This window comes from Gigantopelta aegis, chromosome 3, assembly GCF_016097555.1.
Source record: "Gigantopelta aegis isolate Gae_Host chromosome 3, Gae_host_genome, whole genome shotgun sequence".
In the NCBI taxonomy this organism is placed as follows: Eukaryota; Metazoa; Mollusca; class Gastropoda; order Neomphalida; family Peltospiridae; genus Gigantopelta; species Gigantopelta aegis.
The window spans coordinates 21,009,424-21,032,847 of record NC_054701.1 but is presented as its reverse complement, the minus strand read 5'-3'; the positions used below and the strand labels follow the sequence as shown (position 1 = coordinate 21,032,847).

The following is a 23,424-nucleotide window of genomic DNA, read 5'->3' as shown; positions in this document are numbered from 1 at the left end:
CCCGATTCGGGCCGCCGATCTTATCGGAGGTCGGACTCGGGATGGGCGTGTTCGAAACCCTAGTGGTATATGGGCACGTTAAACTAGTCATCATCATCATCAGTTCAGCCAACGAACTTTCTTCCTAACGTTCGCGAACTATTTGATTGGTGTCCGTCGCGTCCATTTAGTTTAACGTGAAGTGCACAAACCAGTGTAGCGAACGTTTTGATTTCGCTCGGTCTGGTGGAACTCAGCCCTTGGGATAGACTACACGACTTTCGGCCCTGAACTGGCATGTGTATTCAAATTGACACGCATTGTCGGTTTGTTTTTATTACTTTGGTTCAAACATTTTGCAAAGTTAAAATAACAAGTTACAAATATTCCAGACATTGAATCACCGTCACATTGCTCTCATACATGTCGAATGCATGCCGTTAAAATTAAAAACCGTGATTATTAAAATAAGCAAAAAGTAAAGTTTGTTTTATTTAACGACGCCACTAGAGCACATTTATCTTATCATCGGCTATTGGATGTCAAACATATGGTCATTTTGACACTGTTTTGAAGAGGAAACCCGCTGTCGCCACATAGGCTACTCTTTTTTCGACAGGCAGCAAGGGATCTTTTATTTGCGCTTCCCACAGGCAGGATAGCACAAACCATGGCCTTTGTTGAACCAGTTATAGATCTCTGGTCGGTGCAAGTGGTTTACACCTACCCATTGAGCCTTGCGGAGCACTCACTCAGGGTTTGGAGTCGGTATCTGGATTAAAAATCCCATGCCTCGACTGGGATCCGAACCAAGTACCTACCAGCCTGTAGACCGATGGCCTGCCACGACGCCACCGAGGCCGGTCTAAAATAAGCAAACACCATAAGGCCTACGCGGTATTCTGGATAACACCGTTTCTCGTTACCGGTCGCGAGACGCTATTACGCTAATTGAATATTTGGTATTATTATTATGTTTGAGGTGTTGGATAGATTATGTAACCGTCTGTTCACATCAGAAGATAGAAAATGGCTTAGCCACAATTTTAGCCCCTTGCAAATTTTATTAGCCATTTTTTGTAAAAAAAAATATTTTTTAATTAACCAGTGGCTAATTTGGCTACCGACAGCGCGAGCCATGGATGTTTTCAGTGTGTGTTTTGGGAAGGGGGTGTTAGGATAGAAATGATTGATTGCCAACTTAACTGTACCTTTAAAAAGTTCTTCACCTATCATTTATTCAATTAAATGGTACAGTTGATCCTGACAAAACAGAAGAGAACTTTAGTACACTCAGGCCGTTATGCAACGGCGTAAGAGGAACATACATATTCTGATTTTGACAAGATGGTTAACAGGAGGGTACAAATAATAGGAATACATTGCTTGGTACATATATGAATACAGATACAAATACAGTACATGGTATTATATTACAAAGATATGTATATTAATAATATAAATACATGCTATTATAGAGACTTGTGTATTAACAATATAGATACATTCCGCAATGTAACAGAGTAGAGATATATTGTAAAATATAATTATTCAGAATATTTCAGTTACAACTGTGTACTTTACAATTCTTGATATTACAATATATAGATATAAATAAAATAAATAATAATAATAATAAAACTAAAGTTTCATAAATTAACATTAAAGACAAAATAATGTAATACGATTTAAAATATATCAAATATATGCTGACGTTTAGTTTATTAACTGGTTAATGTATGGTAATTTTGGTTGTTGTTGGGTATTGTTGTGGTTATGGGCGTTTAAATACTTGAAAAATGAATTTAGCTGTTTTTTAGTGTGCTTATTCTTTTACTAATCATGAGTTCTCTAAATTTATATATATTTGGTCGTATATAATAATATGGACGTAAACATTCTTTCCGTGTATTATTGTAAAAACTACATACAAATAAATAATGAAATTCGTCTCCAATATCGTTTTCATCACAAATAGTTCAAAGCCTATCTTCTAATAGAACTGTATTCCAACGTCCAGTCTCAACAGGTAAATAATGGTTAGAAGTCCTAAATTTTATCATTTTTGCAGGCATAATATTAAAGGGACATACCCTAGTTTTTAAACAGAAAGGCATGTTTTTGACTATTAGAGCCGTTTTTTGATAACTGAAATCACACTTTACTTAGATTTTATTGTTTAGATTATCTATTTCCGTACATTCGAAGTGTTTTTGGTCATCCTGTTGTTTTTAATATCACAAAATGCATTTCTCATATTTTTAAAAACGCACGTGCGTCTGAGAAGTAACAGTTATGGAGTCGATACACAAAGCCACACATATGTGTAATATATTTCGTACATTAATTTTTTAAAAATCAGTATTTTATTTAAGAAATTATGCCGAAAGCTCATGTCCCTTGCAAGAGGTGAAGTAACAGTATGGACTATAACAGTTAGGACAATTTTACAATATTTTAGGAATTATGCACACACGGTCAAGGTCAAATGTAGAATGCCTGATTGGTACATGGTGTGCTCTTAGCCAACATAATTTCCTTAAATGTTTTAAAATGTAATTTCTAATTTTGGCATATGCAAAGACAGTAACAGTATGGATGCTCAAAATTTGTATACAAATAAATATACTTACGTGTTCAAAAATTTGTGTCTTCTGGTACAAGTTACTGAATTAAGGCCACATTCAAATGATAAGACAGAAGGTGGAAGATCCTTTGTAGAAAGTACAACAAGACCAAGTTCATGGAGCTCCAATTATGAACATTTTATGATGGAGGTAACAGTATGGACATATATATAAGGGACACACATATTTAGTAAAAAAAATAATTAAAATATAATTATCAAAAATAAAGTATAATAACACAGTATTGTTACTTAATATCTCATGATTACATTTATGCAGAAAAAGTTAAAGAATATTATATTTTTTTGACACAATATTAAACTTTACATAACTTCACCCCTTGCAAGGGACATGAGATTTCGGCATAATTTCTGAAATAAAATACTGATTTTTTAAAAACTAATGTCCGAAATATATTACAAATATGTGTGGTTTTGTGTATAGATGTCAAAGTACTATTCTGTGAAAACAAATAGGGAAATATATACATTTTATAATATAATTTAGAGCCGGGACACAAAATGTTACCAATTTTGATATTGACCCATTTCAAAATCACAAACTCATGTTTCACTCAATTGTAACTTTATCCAAATGTGTTACAGGTTTGTAGATTAACCAAACTTAGTTTGCATTTTCATGGGCTGAAACTAGGGTATGTCCCTTTAAGATAATTTTCTAGATTTAATTGGTCTTTGAAATGTTCGTAGGTTTTACCTCTCGATGATTCTGAAATATTATTTTTCCATGTTTGTAAATACTGGTCGTTTTGTCGTATGCTAATTTGTTGTGATAGCCATTTTACCGATAGAAAGGTTTGTGATAAACAGATATTACTCATTCCTAGGTTATGTAAAATATTTTTAATAGCAGCAATCCAATATATTTAGTTCCATTGCTAATATGGTCTCTCATCATTGATTTGTATAATAATAGAAATAGTTTAGACTGATTTCCTGAGATAACTCGTGCCCAATAACAAATTAATCTTTTGTGGATAGTCAACTCGACTGGCATTCTACCAAGTTCGCCATATAACATGCATATTGGGGTCGCTTTTTTCACAGGGAGAATATGTCTAATAAAATTGATTTGAACAGAATTATAGATGTTGTTGTTTTCGAATCCCCATATTACACATCCATATAATAATATTGGCAGAACCATCGAGTCAAACATTTTGAGTTTGCATTCTATTGATAGATGACGATCTTTTGCTTTTGCCAGAACGAAATACACAGCCTTTGTCGCCTGTTGTTGAAGTCTAATATTAGTATTACTCAAGCCTTGAAATAAAACATTTTAGTGTACCTGACACAATGTCCTGCACCAATCAATTTGTGCCTGACATGAAAGAAATTGTACCTGTCACAAAACATTGTAAATCAAAATGAAATAAATTATGTTTTGTGTTGTTTAATAATTGATCTATTTAATTACTAAATACCCAATGCAGCAATTAAGGCAATAGTCACCAAATGATGACATTTATTATTGTTACGTACTTACTAGTCTATATGTCCTTTAATAAAGCTGTATCCTAACCAGCCGCGAGCTACATGAGCGATTATTTTAGAAATCATGGATTTCAATTGCCGTATCCTAACCGCACGCGTGCGACGTGACATATAAATCTGTCGCGTCGCACGCGTACAGTTAGGATGCGGCAATGGAAGTCAATGATTTCTAAAATAATCGCTCGCGGCCGATTAGGATAGGGCTTAAGAAACCCATGAAACTGTTGTCACTATCACTTTGTGTTGAACTTTCAGATTCATGATGATCTGACTCCGACTCCGACTCAGACTCATTTTTTTCAATGTCATCAGTGTCTTGTTTGTGGTAATATTCTATATTTTTGGTTGCCGAGTGATCTTTAGCATTTGACACACGCAGATTTGTGGACTCTTTGATCCATGCGTCCGAAAAATCGTGATTATACTGCATTTCTTTTTGAAATGTTTTGCAGAGCGAGCACGTCATAAGTGTAACCTCGCCTTTGGTGTTTTCTTCAAACTGTAGCCACAAAGAGGCATTTGTTTTAACTAAATATTCCTTTTACCATTTTAGTTCAGTGCTAGATTTTAAGATACTACTCTGCGGGATATTCGTTTGGGAATTTGTGGGGGACGATTTAATTGGCGGCTGCCCGCCGCGGATACTGGGAACAGGGACAGTTGATTTGTCATTATCGGTACCTGTCTGTTCTTTTACAACAAAGACTGAAGTTATTTTGTTTAACATCCTTTAATTGTTAACCACGAGGCAATTTGAATTGCAAACTTTAAACGAAAACGCCACAGGAAGTATACGCTAAGTACGAAAGGTCAATTACTAATATGCGTGACATCACTTTTCACAATGTAAGTTCCCGCAAAATCAGACTATAAAAAATCCTACTAAACAGGTACGCGGACTGTAGATGAACTTCGTGTTGGACTGTCAAGTACCCCGCGAATCGGTTCGAATCCCACTGTTACACATTTGTATTTTGTCATTCGTAATCATTTTCAATCGGTGCATCAAGTTTATTCGACTCCAAAACAGCCGGCTTTTACTACAACGGTTGCTTCGGACATGGTGACCGGCGCAATCGACATTGTTACTGACAAGTTACAAATTTGTACCGGACAATGACCGTGACCGGCCACTTATTTCAAGGCTTGAGTATTTTTGAATTTATTTGGTTTAGTAAAAGTGGCATCTAAATATTTTGTATTCTTTGACATTTTCGAGAGTAGTTTTTCCAATTTTAAAAGTATATTTATAATCCTTAGAATTTCCATTGAAAAATAATACTTTTGTTTTTGTAGTATTCCAAATATTACAATATTGATAGAATATATTTAACGTGTGTTGTAAATTGACCGCACTTGTTGCTAGTAAAGCAGTATCGTCAGCGTACAATAAACAAAGAAGATGTATTCCAGTGTCTAGTGTGTTGTTTTTATTATCTGCGATGGAAGAAACGCCTTCACAACCGTGGTTAAGTAAATAGTTTTCTAGATCATTTAAATACAGGGAAAATAAAATCGGGGACCTTGACGTACATCATTATGGCATGCGAATAATGGTGATTTATTGTTATTTACAAATATTAATGATTTTATACCTTAATACATTTGATAAATGATTCTAAAGAATGTATCATTTATGTTATTTTCTAGTAACTTGTGCCATAAATGCGCTCTTGGGATCATATCGAAAGCTTTTTCAAAATCAACAAATGCGCAATATAGTTTCTTTTTCCTTTTTTTTTCAGAATATCAATTAGTGAATGAAGTATAAATAAGTTTTCTTCAATAAAAGTAGTTTATCGGTTATTTAATACAGTTGTAAATAACTTTGAACAGCAACATAGTAATGTAATTGGTCGATAGTTTTCAGGATGAACTACTGCCTTTATTTTTAAAGATTGGTATAATTATTCCAGTCAACCATACTTCTGGATACACACTATGGTCTAAAGGTATATTGAAGAGTTTAACATAGAATGGGAGCAATAAATAGGCTGTCGATTTAATATATTCGTTAATTATTTTATCTACACCTGCCGCTTTATAGTTTTTAAGTTGTTTTATAGATTTTAGTATTTCATCCTCGCTGAATCTTCCATTTATAATATCATCGTTGCTTACTTGGTCTACGAGATCATCAATATTTATGTCGGGCACTGTATCAGCCGATAGGTCCTTATTTAAAGTCGTATGCCCTAGTTTCAGCCCGCGAAAATTAATTCTAATTTTGGTTAATCTACAAAACTGTAACACACTTAGATCACGTTTTTATAAAATAGAGTGAAAAAGCAGGTTTTATATCGATAAATACCATGGGAATCCCCGTGACCCAATTACTTGAAATAATTTTGAAAGTTAGTATTCTGATGTCATCGGTAGATGTCGCTCGAAGCACAGAAATGCCTATGTCACGACAAATTTCCCAGAGTGCACACAGACTTGAGGTGCGTTCCTTTCACCTCTCCTGGGCATGTTCCAACTGTTCTGTCCTGGATAGTGAAAGGAATGAGTTTGGAACAGGAAGTTACTTTACCAACATGGGTGCTTCTGTTGAGGAAATGGCTGCTGCAGCACAGATGTTACTTGAATCGGAATAAGATGACAATGATAGTCCGTCACTGACCATGTTGACTATATTACAGTGTTTGAAATAATAAATTTTATATATAAACCGCAATCAGTTTTACTTTCAGTAAAGCATAGAATATCATATTGTAAGACAAAATTTAGAAAGTCAGATATAGCCAGTTTGTTTCTTAGGCCACAGGCATTTAAACTGAGTATTTTTAAGTAAATACAGTTGTGCTTCATACTGAACAAGTCTATGTTATCAGTGGTTTGAGTATTATATACAGTGTAAGATGAAGCTTGTTTTTTGTTTGTTTGTTTGTTTGTTTGTTTGTTGTTGGGTGTTTTTTGTTTTTTGTTTTTTTGGGGGAGGTATTAGTCATTTATCCACATTGTATATATTATGTCGGTAATGCTTGATGTGCCACCAGTTGCTTCATTCTGCTATTGCATAATTATAATGATACTTCCAATTGCCACAAAAAATAAAGGTGTGTTATACAACAGATGGATACAAAATTATTAATTTACACCTTCCCTCCTCCGCCATTGAACCGGAATCTAAACACTGACAGATGTGTTACTTTTTTCCGATTTTCATTGCCATTACTCAAGATTTACGCCCGGTCTAAGTGGGTAAATGGTTATGTTACGGTCGGCTTTGTAGACAAGCTACCAATGAGAGGGGTGGATTTTCTATTAGGTAATGACTTAAGTGTTAATCAGGCATTGACAGGAAATTTGGAGGTTTGTAATAAATCAATGGGGCATGAAGATACCGAAATAGATGCACAATTGTAACCGGCGTGAGTAACTACACGTTCCATGGCAAAAAGGAAAAATGTCAAATGAGGATGAGGTAGACTTTGGAAATTCTTTCATGGCAGATACATTCAATGGGGGAAATGCGTTAAGGGAACATAGCAAACCAGAACAGGTAGTACACAATGTAAACAAATCTGTAAATAAAAAAGTTAATGAGGTCATAATTGAGCCAATCAAAAATGGGAAATAAGGACTTATGTTGGAGTAAGGAAAATTTGTGTAGGCACCCGAAACTGGATGAGACCTTAAAACCATTGTGGTAAAACGTGGTGGAAATCGATAAAATACCAACAGAGAAAGTTGGGTTTTATACCATTCGAAATTCAGTCAGATCAGGGGACAAATTTTATATCAAAATTATTTTGACAGGTTATGAGTATTTTAGCCATTAAAGGGATGCTCGGGTAAGGCTTTTGAACTGGAATGCATATTCATCGATATATAATAAACACTATTGCTTAATATGAACAAATATAATCATACAGTTAATTACGTAATATTGGTAGGCAATTAAATTTGCAAGGTAATATTGAGAACACTAGCGGCACACTCACGGCAAACAAGAACAATATTCCAGGTGAACAGCAAAACTACGTGTGTTTGAAATATCTTCATTTTAGTATCCTACACAAACAGTATCTCCAGTCAACACCGGCAAGAACTGTTAACTTTTCAAAACAGATTATCTCGTCTAACAGATCACCTTAACGATACACTAGAAAAAGTATGGAAACCCATAACGGCCAGGTCTTTCTCAACCACATACAATATTGCAAATATTCTCATTATTAGAGTATTCGCAAGGCACAGGGGTATTTGAAAAAACACTGTGTATACTCGGAAACAGTTCGTTACTTGTGTAAAAGTATTTGATATATATTTCAATACTGTATTTGGAAGCGTAAATTAATTTGGCCTAAGTGGACTTCGGTAACATATTAAAAAACAGCCGACAAATTTTTTTAAAAGAAGTAACGGACAAAATGTATTATGCACATTTATGAAACCTGTTACAGATGCATACAGGCATTTAAAATAAGAACATATTAAAGACTTCGACACAGCGTATGTAAATCGCTTGCCATTTTGCACTCAACCACAATGACATAAATATGGTCGTGTACGAGTGTATGAAAGAATTAAACTTTTGTGAAGACATTATACGATAAATTGTGTGTGCGCTCTGATTTCAATAAAGACACTTACACGAGCGCCTCGTTGTCAGAGCGAGAACCGAATTTGACGAAGATATTGACAACAGTATAAAGATTGTCTTGTAATATATATATAAAATAATACATTTTTACAGAGGATACCACTGTATTTTAAACAATTTATTTCTCAACCTCCACATATTATGCAAACGATATTATCAGGCGCCTGGGCAGTGTGGAAGGTTTATTAATCATCGGTTGTTGGATGTCCATCATTTGGTAATTCAGTCACATTTTAGAAAGAAAACCCTCTACATGTTTTGCATTAGTAGCAAGGGATCTTTTAGATGCACTTTGCTACAAACAGGACAATACCATACCATGGCCACTGATATACAATTCTTGGTGCACTGGTTGCGATGAGGAAACACAAAAACTGAGAATTGGTCCACTGAGGTGATTCGATCCTACGACGCAAGCACCTTACGCGAGCGCTCTACCGACTGTGTGATTACAGCTGGATGCCAACGAATCGCACACGTGGCTCGTGTAGAGTACTGCATCATCTGCGAATTCCACAAGTTCATCACACACACACACACACACACACACACACACACACACACAGAGAGAGAGAGAGAGAGAGAGAGAGAGAGAGAGAGAGAGAGAGAGAGAGAGAGAGAGAGAGACACAGACACACGCACACACAGAGACACCCACACATATGCACACACACACACACACACACACACACACACAGACAGAGACACACACAGAGAGAGAGAGAGAGAGAGAGAGAGAGAGAGAGAGAGAGAGAGAGATACATACACACATATATATATAGAGAGAGATACATACATACACACACACACTCTCTCACACACACACACAAAACACACACACACACACACACACAAAACACAAACAAACTCTAACACAACACAACACAACAACACAACACAACACTCTCTCTCTCTCTCTCTCTCTCTCTCTCTCTCTCTCTCTCTCTCTCTCTCTCTCACACACACACACACACACACACACACACACACTCAAACATACACGCACACATAAACAGACATACACACACAAACAGACATACACACACAGATACATTAATACTGTTGTAATCTCACCCAAGGACTGAAAACCTCAACATTAGAAAAAGAGCAACACAAAGTTGAAGAAAACCCCACAATATTTATTCTAGAAAATACGAACATAGCAAAGCAAACGTCAGATTTAAATAAAACGTGCATATTCAAACACATTGATATACAATTTATAACTATTTATAACAAAAAATGTAAAAGGATTAAAATATTAAGTTAGTATCTATGGTATAACACATGCAATGCCTCAACAGCAGGATATTATTCAATAAGCAGCCAACTGTATGTAACTGTAATCTAAATAAGTACACATATGTAGTGAAATGTACATTGCTCGTATACTAAAACAAGTTAAAGTTACATTCTCTGGTTACCATATTATAACATCATGTACACATGTGAAATACAAGCTCAAATGCACTTTTAAAAAAGTTGTGTGTGTTCGCTATGAACGGATATCGTCAAACGTATACGCTTGATTCGTCGTCTGTGCCGCCATAGCTCGGCAAAGCACACACGACAGCCTGTTGTCAGTTTCAGTTAACACGTGCGTTTGCCAATTTCAAATTGTAGGGTTCGTCTCAAAAAATTAAAAGAGAAATCTTGTGCTGTACGAAGAACGTTCGTTTGAGGATACGGTACTAGAGTCTTTAGTTAAAACCGGTTTGATCTTGACAACGTATTATCGACAGTCGTACCTTCCTATTTCAGAACTGATATTTTATAAAGTGTTAATAGAACTTTCAAAGTTTAGTTTGTATACTAGTAACACATTAATCATGTATATATTTTAAAAATAAAATATACTAAAGTAGACAATGAACGTTTTCACTTCTTAATTTTACGTGTTAAAATCGACAAATTCAAATAAATATTATTTCGTTTGGAAAGGGTAAAGTTGGGGGGGGGGGTGTTTAACGACATCAAAGATAAAGCATATTGATTTAATAATCATCCGACCCCATACAACCGTAAATAAAATGTGTTGAGTGCGTCGTTAAATAAAACATATCCTATCCTTCTTTCCATCTGCTGTTGGATGTCTAACATTTGGTAATTTTGACATAATCTTAGAGAGGAATCGGGTGCATGTGCAGGGTGAGGGTATTGGAGGTCGAAACCCTTACTGGCTAAAGCTTAAAAAAATTGAAATGTATTTTTGGGGGGAGCATGGCCCCATATAAGCTTCGCTTAGCACAGTCTATAACCCCAACCCCGCTGAAATCCCTGCACGTGCGCCTTGGAAACCCGCTACATTTTTTTTTTTAGCAAGGGATCGTTTATATGTACCATCCCACAGACAGGATATCACATACCATGATCTTTTTATATACCCGCCGAAGGGGATCGATCCTAGACTGACCGCGCATTTAAAAACCCACCTTTTTAGGTCTAAGTAATGAATAAAAATAACATATAGTCTTGAAAAATGTTCGAACACAGTAGCCTCTTCCTCTACCCCTAGAGCGTTACGTAATTAGTAACACCCCCTTACATGTAACGCGTATGCTAACAGCTGGCCACTGTCAACATTTCAAGGCAAATCCCCCACTCACCGACCCCTGGAAAGGCGTTGTACCATACATCTATGGATATAAATATGTTGTGGAGATATGAGACGACCCCACAATCAAAAAAGCTAAATTTGTTCAAAAATTGCGAAATCTCACGTGATCTCTTGTTGGGGAATTCTATACTTGAGATAAGCCAATGAAAACCGAGATCGGTATGAGCCCGTCAAAAGTGTCCCACTTTCAAAATACTGTCTTTGTTTTTGACCTGGATAAGCCAGCGTAGTGAAACCAATGCGGAGTGCGGCGTCATATATGCACCAAACGTAATTGGATTTTCTGTTCTATATGCTTAAATAATAAAAATATTCCAGGGAATATAGTTTTAATGTAATTTTCAACAACGATTTTTGTAGGCAAACTGTTCAGTTATCTAGGCTCTCTGTTCATTACAGTAGTACAGTTGCATATGGCCATAGGCCATAGAGAGAGATGTTCGTAAATTACTTTTACATTCCAGTTAGGTTGTACGTTCAAACTGAGATTGAAGCCGGTTTCGAGCTGTAAACACAGTGTCGACCGCCCTCAAACTGAGATTGAAGCCGGTTTCGAGCTGTAAACACAGTGCCGACCGCCCTCAAACTGAGATTGAAGCCGGTTTCGAGCTGTAAACACAGTGCCGACCGCCCTCAAACTGAGATTGAAGCCGGTTTCGAGCTGTAAACACAGTGCCGACCGCCCTCAAACTGAGATTGAAGTCGGTTTCGAGCTGTAAACACAGTGCCGACCGCCCTCAAACTGAGATTGACGCCGGTTTCGAGCTGTAAACACAGTGCCGACCGCCCTCAAACTGAGATTGAAGCCGGTTTCGAGCTGTAAACACAGTGCCGACCACCCTTAAACTGCAGGTTACACTTAAACAGTTTTGTTCCTGTCTGTGTTAGGTCGACTGTTTTCGGTTTTATACACAGTTCAATACAATTTTGTTAGAATGTATTTTGTGAAACATAGGGCTTTAGTGAGAGGGTTACGTGACTGTCATTTTAGCAATTGAGTTATTCACCTCTAAGCTAGAGCACCGCCTAATTTTGCTGTCATAAAAGTGGCAGCATACAACATGCACTGTTATTGTCATTTAGAAATAATAATAAGTATCTCCAAACGAATGGCTTATTTAAATGCTACGGTTGTCACACGACATGTAGTCATCACGAACAGATTTGAAAAGGCAATTCAGTATTATATATTATTTTTAGTGCTATTTTCTTAACCAGACTACATTAGCTGCTACAAAACGTAATGGCGGCTGGAGGGTGGTGTAGTGTCTTAATGGATTTATTATATCGAATAATAACCGGCCCCAATGGTGTAGTGGTTAAGCCATTAGACTTACATATGGTAGGTACTGGTTTCACATCCTGGTACCAGCTCCCAAACAGAGCGGGTTTAACGAGACAATAGATAGGTGTAGGTCGTTTTCACTAACCAGTAACTACTAACCCACTGTTCTGGATAAACATACCAAACAGCCGAGATGTGTGCCCTGGACAGCGTGCTTGAACCTTAATTGGATATCAGCACGATAATAGGTATAAACAAACAAACAAACATCTAGGAATCGACTTTTAGTACTGATATAGTACTTTAACTGTCATTTTTAGATTCAAGTGTGTGAACGAAGTGACAGTGGATGATAACTTTTGTAAAAATGTCTGTTTACAAAACCCTGCAGGGAAATCTGATATTCCTTATTATTTATTCGTTTATCTTATCAATGATGAACTCACAAGTTGTTATGTATCTTTACAAACTATAAAATCTGTTAGGAGATACAATGAACACTTGTTTTAACAGTAGGCGTTGTAATTGTGTATGCGTGAACAAAAAAAACCCAAGTACGTATATGGATATCGATAATAATACACGAGTGGCCGTTAGATACCCTTTATCTCACGAGTTTTTGTAAAATGCATCTAACGATCGAAAGCGAGTTTGGTACGTTTTTAAACAACGAGGTATGAGATAAATGTTATCTAAAGGACACGAATGTATTATCCTATTTTTTACATATCCCCAAAGACCAGGTTTTAAGCAAATTGTAACATCTTTAGTGACTAAAAGATATTTACTACCCTTTGCATATGTTGCTGCCTTACGTGTCACAGACACATGGTTGCCAGGTTAACTATATGTCACAGTATAATCGATTTCCACTGTGCTGTCTTTTTACTGGACGTATGACATTTGTGACCTGGTCATCACCTAGGAGCAGTCCGTCGCAAGTCTTGAAATTATTAACACATGTATATGTGTAAACAATTATGTGTTGTCAAAAATAACACATGCTGTTCTCACAACGGGTGTGTTAAAAAATAAAACAACTATAGAGCAAATAATGTTCAGTCAAATAATAATGTCTTTCAGTGTGGTATGTTTGTGAAAATATTAAGGTACACATATGGATAATAAAACAACTATAGTGCAATAATGCACTAAAATAATGACTGTCAGTGTAGTATGTTTGTGAAAATATTAAGGTACACATATGGATAATAAAACAACTATAGTGCAATAATGCACTAAAATAATGACTGTCAGTATAGTATGTTTGTGAAAATAGTAGAGTACATATGTGGATAATAAAACTATAGTGTAATTAATATACTATCAACTAATAATGACTGTCAGTGTAGTATGTTTGTGAAAATATTCCACAGAGTGTAATTGTCTTTGTTTCTGTTTTGTCGTTTGGAACGATACCAGCACAAACCGACGCCAATTATTAGAAGCAGCAGTAAGAACACGCCAACGGAGATCAGCGCTATGGTGGTTGGTTCCAAGTCTGTCGGTGTGGAATCCACTATGGCTGAAACAGAAATCTCAGTTGATCATATTTAATGAGTGCACACGTTAGACTTAAGACACCGTTTCCCTGCTAAGACTAAATGTCGATGGTCTATTAGTTAATTGGATAATTTATATTTATATATGTATTAGTGTTCACACGAGACTCACGACAAACTATCACCAATTGTACACCAAACACAACAAATTAATAGGCTCTATGAAATTTATCCTTACTTTAAAAAAATATTTGTTAAATATGTCTAGGCAGTGACAGGTAACAAAACGTATATTACAGACGTGGTCAAAGCACTGCAGACTGCACGTGCATCAGTCAAATACTTAAAGCTTGTGTGATCGTCGGCAGACAGCGTGTGGCAAGTGCATAACAAACAAACAAACAAACATATATATATATATATATATATATATATATATATATATATATATATATATATATATATATATACATTGTACATATATATATATATATATATATATATATATACATATATACATTGTACATATATATATATATACATTGTACATATATATATATATATATATATATATATATATATATATATATATATATATATATATATATATATATATATATATATAAGATAAAACAAAATAAAAAAATAAAAATTGTATTTTTAAAACGTTTGTGCCGACAGCCTTATTACACGTGAATCTTCATTTTAATGTGAATACTTTTCGTGTTTCTTTAGAGTTGGGTGTGAGTACATTTCATTGCAATCTCCACATTTATTTCCTTCCTTCTCGTCAATAAAGCAGGCGAGACGTAGCCCACGGGTAAAGCGCGCGGTTGATGCGCGGTTGGTTTGGGATCGGTCCCCGTCAGTGGCAATTGGGCTATTTCTCGCTCCAGCCAGTGCAACACGACTGGTAAATCAAATACCGTAGTATGTGCTATCCTGTCTATGAGATGGTGCATATAAATAATCCCTTGCTGCTAATTGAAATGAGTAGCCCATGAACTTTCCTCCATCAATATATGTATGGTCCTTAACCATATGTCCGACGCCATATAACAGTAAATATAAAATGTGCTGAGTGCGTCGTTAAATAAAAGATTTCCTTCCTTCAGTGACCTAACTATTGTATTCTGACCATTTGGCTTTCCAGTAATAAAACTGACGAAGACGAACATATAAACAGACATACAGACACGTGCATAAACACATATATACACACACACACACACACACACACACACACACACACACACACACACACACACACACACACACACACACACTTCATATTAGCTATTTACTTTAAGATCTATATAACTTTTATCTCATACTACATTTGTGGATCTGGAGTGGGGTCGATTATGAACTCTGCGAACCATTTTGTTTACATATATGAACAGCCACACACCTACGCCCCTGTATCATACTGTGATTTACCAAATGACGCTGCATTATTAACCCCGTATGGGCTAACAGTTACTGTACAATTTACCAAACACAGCTGATACTCACGACATAAGTCTGAAAAAGAAGAAAACAGCAGTATTGAAGTCACAGAAAAAGACTTGAACATAGAGTACTTTGTTTGGCATTACATTTTAATAATTCATTAATTTGTTTCAGTACTTTTCATAAACAAATATACATATTTTATAAGTCAGAAATGGACTTAGTAAATTTCCATACTGCCCTGCCATTACAAAAGGAAACACGTTACATGATCTGGATTTCCACAAATTACACATGTAACCGTTTTCTGGTTACGGAGCTGCCCACATTAAACGCATCCCTGATCGGCTGTTTGATGGGCTATAAATGTTGTCTTACTAGCACATATTTATTATTGCTACAGAAAATATTGAGATATTATATATATTATGTTTTTGTGAAGTATAAGGACCCTGAATAATGTGACGTCACAGGTATGGAATAATCAATACAACACACACACACACACACACACACACACACACACACACACACACACACACACACACGCCCGCGCATTAAACCTAATCTAAACATTCGACTGATAATGTTTCTTGCTTACTTTTGTCATGAAAGAGCAGTATAAGTACCACAATGTAGGATAACGCATACAATAGTAAATATAATTAAAGTGTGCATATGCCAATGGCAATGTTCAAGATGCATTTAACTATTTGTTCCTATTGTGGTATTTATATATGTGTGTCTGTTCAAAACTATTGGTACGGAAATGTCATATCCTAACATTAATCAAGTCTTGGTCCCTTTATACCAGGAATTACCAGACTTGTAAACAGGTGTGGTGAATTAAGACGTTCTATGTTGTATAAATTATAAATTGTTTAAATTTGAAAACAGATAAATGTATGTTTCGTCATTGAAATACAGAAAAGAGAAATAAGATATCTATATGTAAATAAGTATGAACTGTTGATATGAGCTGGGATTTACTTTTCATCAGTTGTGAAATGTTAATATGGACTTAAGTTTCATAAATTAAACATACTATGACCTGATAACATAAACGTCTTTCGTATATAATAATTCGTAATACCTTTATTATTTGGCCCACCTACAGGTGCGAAAGCAAATGACAGCTTTCCTAGAGAAGTACTTGAGTTCGCTGTTTGGTTCCACAGACACTCCAGTGGATTTTGAGATATCTTTACAACCTCTCCCATTTTCTGTATTACCTAAAACAAGTAAATGAAAATATAACGTAAACATACATCGTCATAAAACCAGTGTAGTAAAGAGTTCAGTTTCATATAGTAGTAGTTCATCGGTAGACATATCACAAACCACTGTTTCCAATTTAAGATAGAAAAACAAATATTTAATTGTTTTGTTGTTGTAAAATTAAATATTTAATTTCAATAGTTTAATTAAAATGTTTAAATTAATTTGAATTTTGTTTGTATGTAATAATTGTATCGAATACACCTATCACCTTTCATTCATTAAAATACAGATGACAGAGCCAGTATTACTTATATTGGAAATGTTTTGGAAAATTATGCATAACCGAAACAGTTTTGACGTCCTCAATAAGACCTCGCGTTATTATAACGCAGCTCTTACCAAACAGGTGAACGATTCTGTGGTTGGTGGGGTCGTCGTACCGTTGTTGTAGACCATTAGGTAAGTTGTTGAACTTTTTACCACACCATGAAGACACTTCACAGAGGACCCATCTGGAGAAACACATCAGTTCAAAACGAAAATTTGAATAATGCATTATATTGGAAATATATAAGTTTATTATTAAGGACATAGCTATGATTTTATTGTCCTCGTTTGGCCTAAATATTTATATTTCCGGAAATGTGCCGGAAAATATAGGTATGGTAATGTTAATGTTTGTTTACTATATTCACCCCTACAAGTCAATTTAAAATGTCATGTATACACCCTTTTACTTACATATTAATAAATAATTGAAAAAGTAAGGAAACAAATATGGCCGGCCCTTCTTTCTATGTAGTGTCGGGTTGCCGGAAACATAAAAGTATTTTTGTTTAGGGCTTAAAAGAATATATCCGATTTCTAAAAGGCGTGATTACACAATTAAACCTATAGTTACGACTATCTTTAATGTTTTACTATTGCCAAATATAAACTCATCTACCTAAAAACACGTAAATTGTTTTAGCTATCAACGGGTTAAAAGCCTACGTGTAACTCACAAATTCCGTTGCCATTTGAACATTAAACACTAAACAGAGAAATATATGGTCCTGATTTTACATAATGATATTAAAGTTGTTCTCCAAAAGGGGAATACCCAATATATGTCATTGAGACGCAGTTCAAGCTGATGGACAGGTCTCCGTGGGCAGCGTGCTTGAACGTTAATAGATTATAGGCACGTCAAATACTATTAACGTAAAATTTAAAGTAAAGGGGAATACCAGTACCAAACTTAGCAGTAATTACCATATACTTGTAATTTTAACCAAATTGTCAGGTTAGAACCTCGCTGTATTTCAAGTCGTGTCAAATACCATAACATTGACACACCTGGTAGTATTATCATGAATACCAAAAGAATCGCGGATATAATTGTGAGCTGTAAATTTAAAGGTTTCGTTTTTTGTTTTTGTTTTGCTTTTTGTTTAAAAGATGGGATTAACACATATTGAGATTCAGATAATTACAAGTCTATATAGTGTATTATTTCACAGAATGGAGCGTTTGTAATCAAATTAAATGAGACTAATTACAAACTAACCATAATTCTGATTTGCACTTCTTTGGGTGTTCGGTATATATGGAGTTAGAGACATTTCAATATTAAAAAAAAAATGTTTTATTTAACCACGCACTCAACACATTTTAATTACGGTCATATGGCGTCAGGCATATGGTTAAGGACCACACAGATATTGAGAGAGGAAACCCGCTGTCGCCACTTCATGGGCTACTCTTTTCGATTAGCAGCAAGGGATCTTTTATATGCACATCCCACAGACACGTCCTTTGTTACACCAGTTGTGGAGCACTGGCTGGAACGAGAAATGGCCCAATGGGTCCACCGACGGGGATCGATCCTAGACCGACCGCGCATCAGGCGTGCGCTGTACCACTGAGCTACGTCCCGCCCCTTCAATATTTGATGTGGTAGATTTTAGTACTATCAGAAACGATTAACAGGCAGTGCTCTATAATAAACACTACTTACCATTATTTTGACTCACCTGTAAAGAATGGATTTGTACTACAGCCAGTCTGGTCGGACAATGCAATGGCCGTATTATCTGTACAGACATCAATCGTAAGCCTGCATGAAGAAGTCGTATCATTATATCGGCCGAGAATGTCTGAAGGACAAACTTTGTTGGTCATTTCCAATGAATCTAATAAAGAAAGATCACAATTGTGCAACTTAATATATTTAATAGTCTTATTTGTCATATACCAAGATGATAGGTAGTTGGACATGTAAAATAAGATGACGTAATATTAAAGTATAATTCTAAACACCATAATTGTATATAAAAATGTAGAAATCATAGCATATATTTAAAATACTTGAAGAATTGTTATAGATCCCTCTGTCAATAGAGCTCTCTTCTTTGCATTAAAATGCACTCGACTTCTTATTACACTAAGACAAATTTACTATTTACGAAACTTATTTTAAGTTAATACGTGTTCCGAAATTATCTATTTGAGTACTTACCAAGCTTTATTAATAACGTCTGCGGTGAACTTGAGGTGTTCAAATGGCATCGATCCATTTTTGTACCATCATGTGTCATTCGATTAGGACCAAAAGCATTAGTACCTAGATAAATGGAATATATATCTACATGTACATCTACACGATAAACTACAATCTGACGTTAAATAAAATTTGATAGTAAAATACCATTCGAGTATCATGATGAAATAATTCAATATTGGCAGCTGCGATTGTTTCAAGGCCTTCAACAGAATAATGTGAAAGAAAATAGTTAAAGGAAAGGCGAAGAAATCAAAAAAAGCAAATACTGGTTTGCTGATAATTTTGTATTTAAGGCCCCCTCCCCCCCCCCCCCCCCAAAAAAAAAAACCCCAAAGAAATAAAAGCAAATACTGGTTTGTTGATAATTTTGTATTTTTACCCCCCCCCCAAAAAAAAACGACCCCCCCCAACCCCCCCCCCCCCCAAAAAAAAAAACCCCACCCAAAACAAAACAAACAAAACCCCACAAAAAAAACCCCCACCTCAAACGATTGCACATTGTTGGCCGAAAACACGAAAACATTTCACTTCTAGCACGAAAGAAAGAAAGAAATGTTTTATTTAACGTACTCAACACATTTTATTTACGGTTATGTGGTGCCAGACATATGGTTAAGGACCACACAGATATTGAGAGAGGAAACCCGCTGTCGCCACCTCATGGGCTACTTTTTTCGACTAGCAACAAGGGTTCTCTTATATGCACCATCCCACAAACAGGGTAGTACATACCACGGCCTTTGATAAACCAGTCGTGGTGCACTGGCTGGAACGAGAAATAGCCCAGTGGGCCCACTGAGAGGGATCGATCCCAAACCGATCGCGCATCGAGCGTGCGCTTTACCACTGGGCTTCGTCCCGCCCCTCAAGCACGAAAATAAATGAAATAAATAAAGAAGTGTATTTCATCCTACAACAAATGCTCGAAGGGCTGTAAGGAAATCGAAAATCGAAAATAAAGTAGTCAAAGACGCTTCCTGTTACACTAACTCAGTTTTTAAATTTACTTTAAGTAAAGGGGTGATAGTATTTAGATTGATGACTGTGTGTTTATATTGAATGAAACTCTTGATGTGGTGGTATACATAACCCTACGAAGTAACGAGGGGGGGGGGGGGGGGGGAGAGGCTGTCGCCTAGTCCTGGAGAAAATCTACAAATTGCTTTTCACTATGTATTTCCATCATACTTCCGACAGTATAAATTGTAAGCCATGTAAAAATATGCAGTGATTCGTTTGCAACTCTTTACACCTTTGTGGCACTAAATGTTGTTATTTAGATTCGGCCATTTTCGTTTAATTTATGTACAAAATCAACCTTTCCACTACAAAAATGGGAGCCCGAACGTCTAGTAGTAGTTACCTCATCCCTTTATGAGATCATCTAGTTAGATCACGGTTACTGCCGTTGAGTGACAGGTGTAATGATCGAAGGCGTAGCCCGACATTTGTTACACCCGTCACTCAACTGTCGCAATAACCGTGACCTATCTAGAGGAATCTCGAGTGATGGATGAAGTAACTACCTTTTACCACGCCCCCATTACCACTTCTTCATGATGTCACCATGATCGCGAAGACGTTTTGTAATTTGCTTTTAGCGGGCACATTTCACCTTGCTTGTATTATATGGAAATACTAATTCATTAAGATGAGAATTTCGATGACATTACAGGCGCAGATTCAAGGAGAGAGTGCTGGTGTGCGTACGCCTCCTCGAAGTACTACAAGAGCACGAAAAATCCAGAGTTTAGCAGGTGAATATAATGCATTTTGTTTTGTATTTGTTTTGTGGGTAACGTAATACCTTGGTCACCTTGATATTTTAATATATGTTGGTGTACTTTTCCACTGGTATTGCTAGTGGAAAAGATTTATATTCAGGCATATGAGGGACGGGAAAACACTCGCACTGTCTCGGAGTTGTGTTACTGAGCGCCAGACGAATATTTAGAAGATTTAGAAGAGGGTACTTTTCAATACATGGCCCGCAGTATGTTTGAAAGTGTGGAGAGTGACATTGTCAGTGTTCGATGGTTTTATGGGTCTGTGCCTCTGTGGATGAAAATACATGAAAATGGGAAGAATGTTAGCTGTTAAAAATACGACATTTAAATCCTTCTGAATAGAGTAGCAGGAAAGTGTGGGAGGTGTGCCATGGACCGGGCATTTACAGTATTATGTTCGAAACTATTGCTTTGTATTTTTGTTATACGCAACTATCAAGTCGAGGTAGATCTGTATTATGTTATGTAAATGGCTTCCAATCAAACTTTGATTCGCCGCTCTTGTATTGTCATTTTGTTTGCATGCACACTTACGTGTGAATGCTTCATGGTGGCAGTGAGGGATTCTTGAAGACGTCGAGCAACAACCTCATTCTGTGTAACCAATGCACAACACCAGTCCCGCTGGCAATCGAGAGAAACAGTGAGTCCAGGCCAAGACGACCGCCAAAAGTCAGACGTGTATGACGTCAGGTGACACTTTGTTTTTTCGTTTATGTTTTCACATTCGGCCCAAACTACCGTATATTCGTGGTGAACAGATTACCCATGGAACATTCACCCCCTACAAGTGTGCCTCTTCACGTTTCGATGTTTTACACCGACGTATCATTACAGGGTACCCACAGAATTTTCAAATTAAAATTCTCTGTATTTTCCCTGAATTTTCCCTGTTGTAAAAGATGTTTCCCTGTCTGATATCCATGATTCTTTATTGTATTGTAACGGCCTCCTGCCACCCCCAATAGCCGTGCCTTCACCTCCAAATACCATAATCAACATATTGTGACAATATATATATATATATATATATATATATATATATATATATATATATATATATATATATATATGTACGTATGTGTGTGTGTGTGTGTGTGTGTGTACATTTCAACTCATTCATTTTTATTTTTTATTTTTCCAGTGTTCCAGTTACGTACTGTTAATATTGTCTAGCCATACAAACTACAAAATTAAGTTTCATTGTGGTTCTTGGGGAAAACATTAGGCATTATGCTGTATTATAAGTACATATAAAAGCTACATGCTGAATATAAAGATTATGGTTTACAAATATAACAATACTTGTATATAGATTCTGGTATAGCCTTCTACTCCCATCTGTGTTTATATTTGTACTAGTACAGCAATCAAAAAGATGGGTAACATATTAATAGACTTTACAAACATTATTTGTTCAAAGTTCAGCAAATATTATTTCAAACATCTGAACTGTCTTTATATTTTGAAACAACTTGTCTGTGCATGTACATTGACATGTTAACAGAACACAACGCTTCAGTGAAATAGTCAAATAAGTCTTCGTGTGTCCTTTTACTTTCAAAATGTTTGTTAGTGTTACTTTCACCTTTATCCAAGTTTTGACTTTAAATCTTCTACCAATTTCATCTGATCTGCTATCTCTTTCTTTCTCATTTTATCGGCCTTCTCTTTGAGAGCAACAGACTGGGCTAGGAGTTTGAAGTCTTGTTTCTTCAAAGCTTCCTTTGCCTTTTTGTCTGATTCTGTCACACAGCTATCAGCTTGTTGCTCTAAACTCTTCAATCTCTTCTTTTCTTTAATGTAGGTCTCTTCAATTTCACTAGCTTTTCTCTTTTTTTCTTCCTGGAGTTTAGCTTTCTGTTGATCCATGAGGTATAGTTCATAGTTGCCTCTCCCATGATTGCAGGACTGCAACAACTCATCGGATATGACGAAGTTGTGTATTTTGATGTCCAGCGACTTCATGGTGTCATATATCAATTTCAATGAAACTACAGTTTCCTGTTTTATTTTGGCTGTAGCATGTCCTCATTGACTGAGAAACCTCGTTCGACTTTAGCCTGCCCATGGGAGATTACAGGTACCTTCTTCACAATGCTCCAAAGCTCCGTTTACTCTTCCTTGCCACTGAGAAGGTTGTAATAGAACTGATGAAGGCGGTGCTGTTTGAATTCGAACTGCCGGATATCTTCTGCCTTCTCCCTCAACATCCTCCTATATTCGATCTCTGCCCGATCACATTGTGCAGCACTCCTGATCTTCGCTGATGACATCTTCTTG

The 23,424-nt window shown here is 36.0% G+C and overlaps 2 protein-coding genes across 2 annotated transcripts in view; both read right to left on the bottom strand.

Moving 5' to 3' along the window:
• Positions 1 to 8,171, bottom strand: part of LOC121389246 — a 30,026-nt gene extending 21,855 nt beyond the window's left edge. The window contains exon 1 of the mRNA XM_041520848.1: positions 8,071 to 8,171. The gene's annotated coding sequence lies outside the window, so the exon portion shown is untranslated. The remainder of the gene's footprint in view (positions 1 to 8,070) is intronic.
• Positions 8,172 to 13,774: 5,603 nt separating this feature from the next.
• LOC121389235 lies at positions 13,775 to 17,318 on the bottom strand. Its single transcript, XM_041520837.1, has 4 exons — positions 17,209 to 17,318; positions 16,682 to 16,820; positions 15,652 to 15,660; positions 13,775 to 14,159 (listed from the first exon to the last, which is right to left on the bottom strand). The coding sequence occupies exons 1-4, from the start codon at positions 17,263 to 17,265 to the stop codon at positions 13,978 to 13,980; spliced, it is 387 nt and encodes a 128-aa protein (XP_041376771.1). The 5' UTR covers positions 17,266 to 17,318; the 3' UTR covers positions 13,775 to 13,977.
• Between the last annotated feature and the right edge of the window lie 6,106 nt (positions 17,319 to 23,424).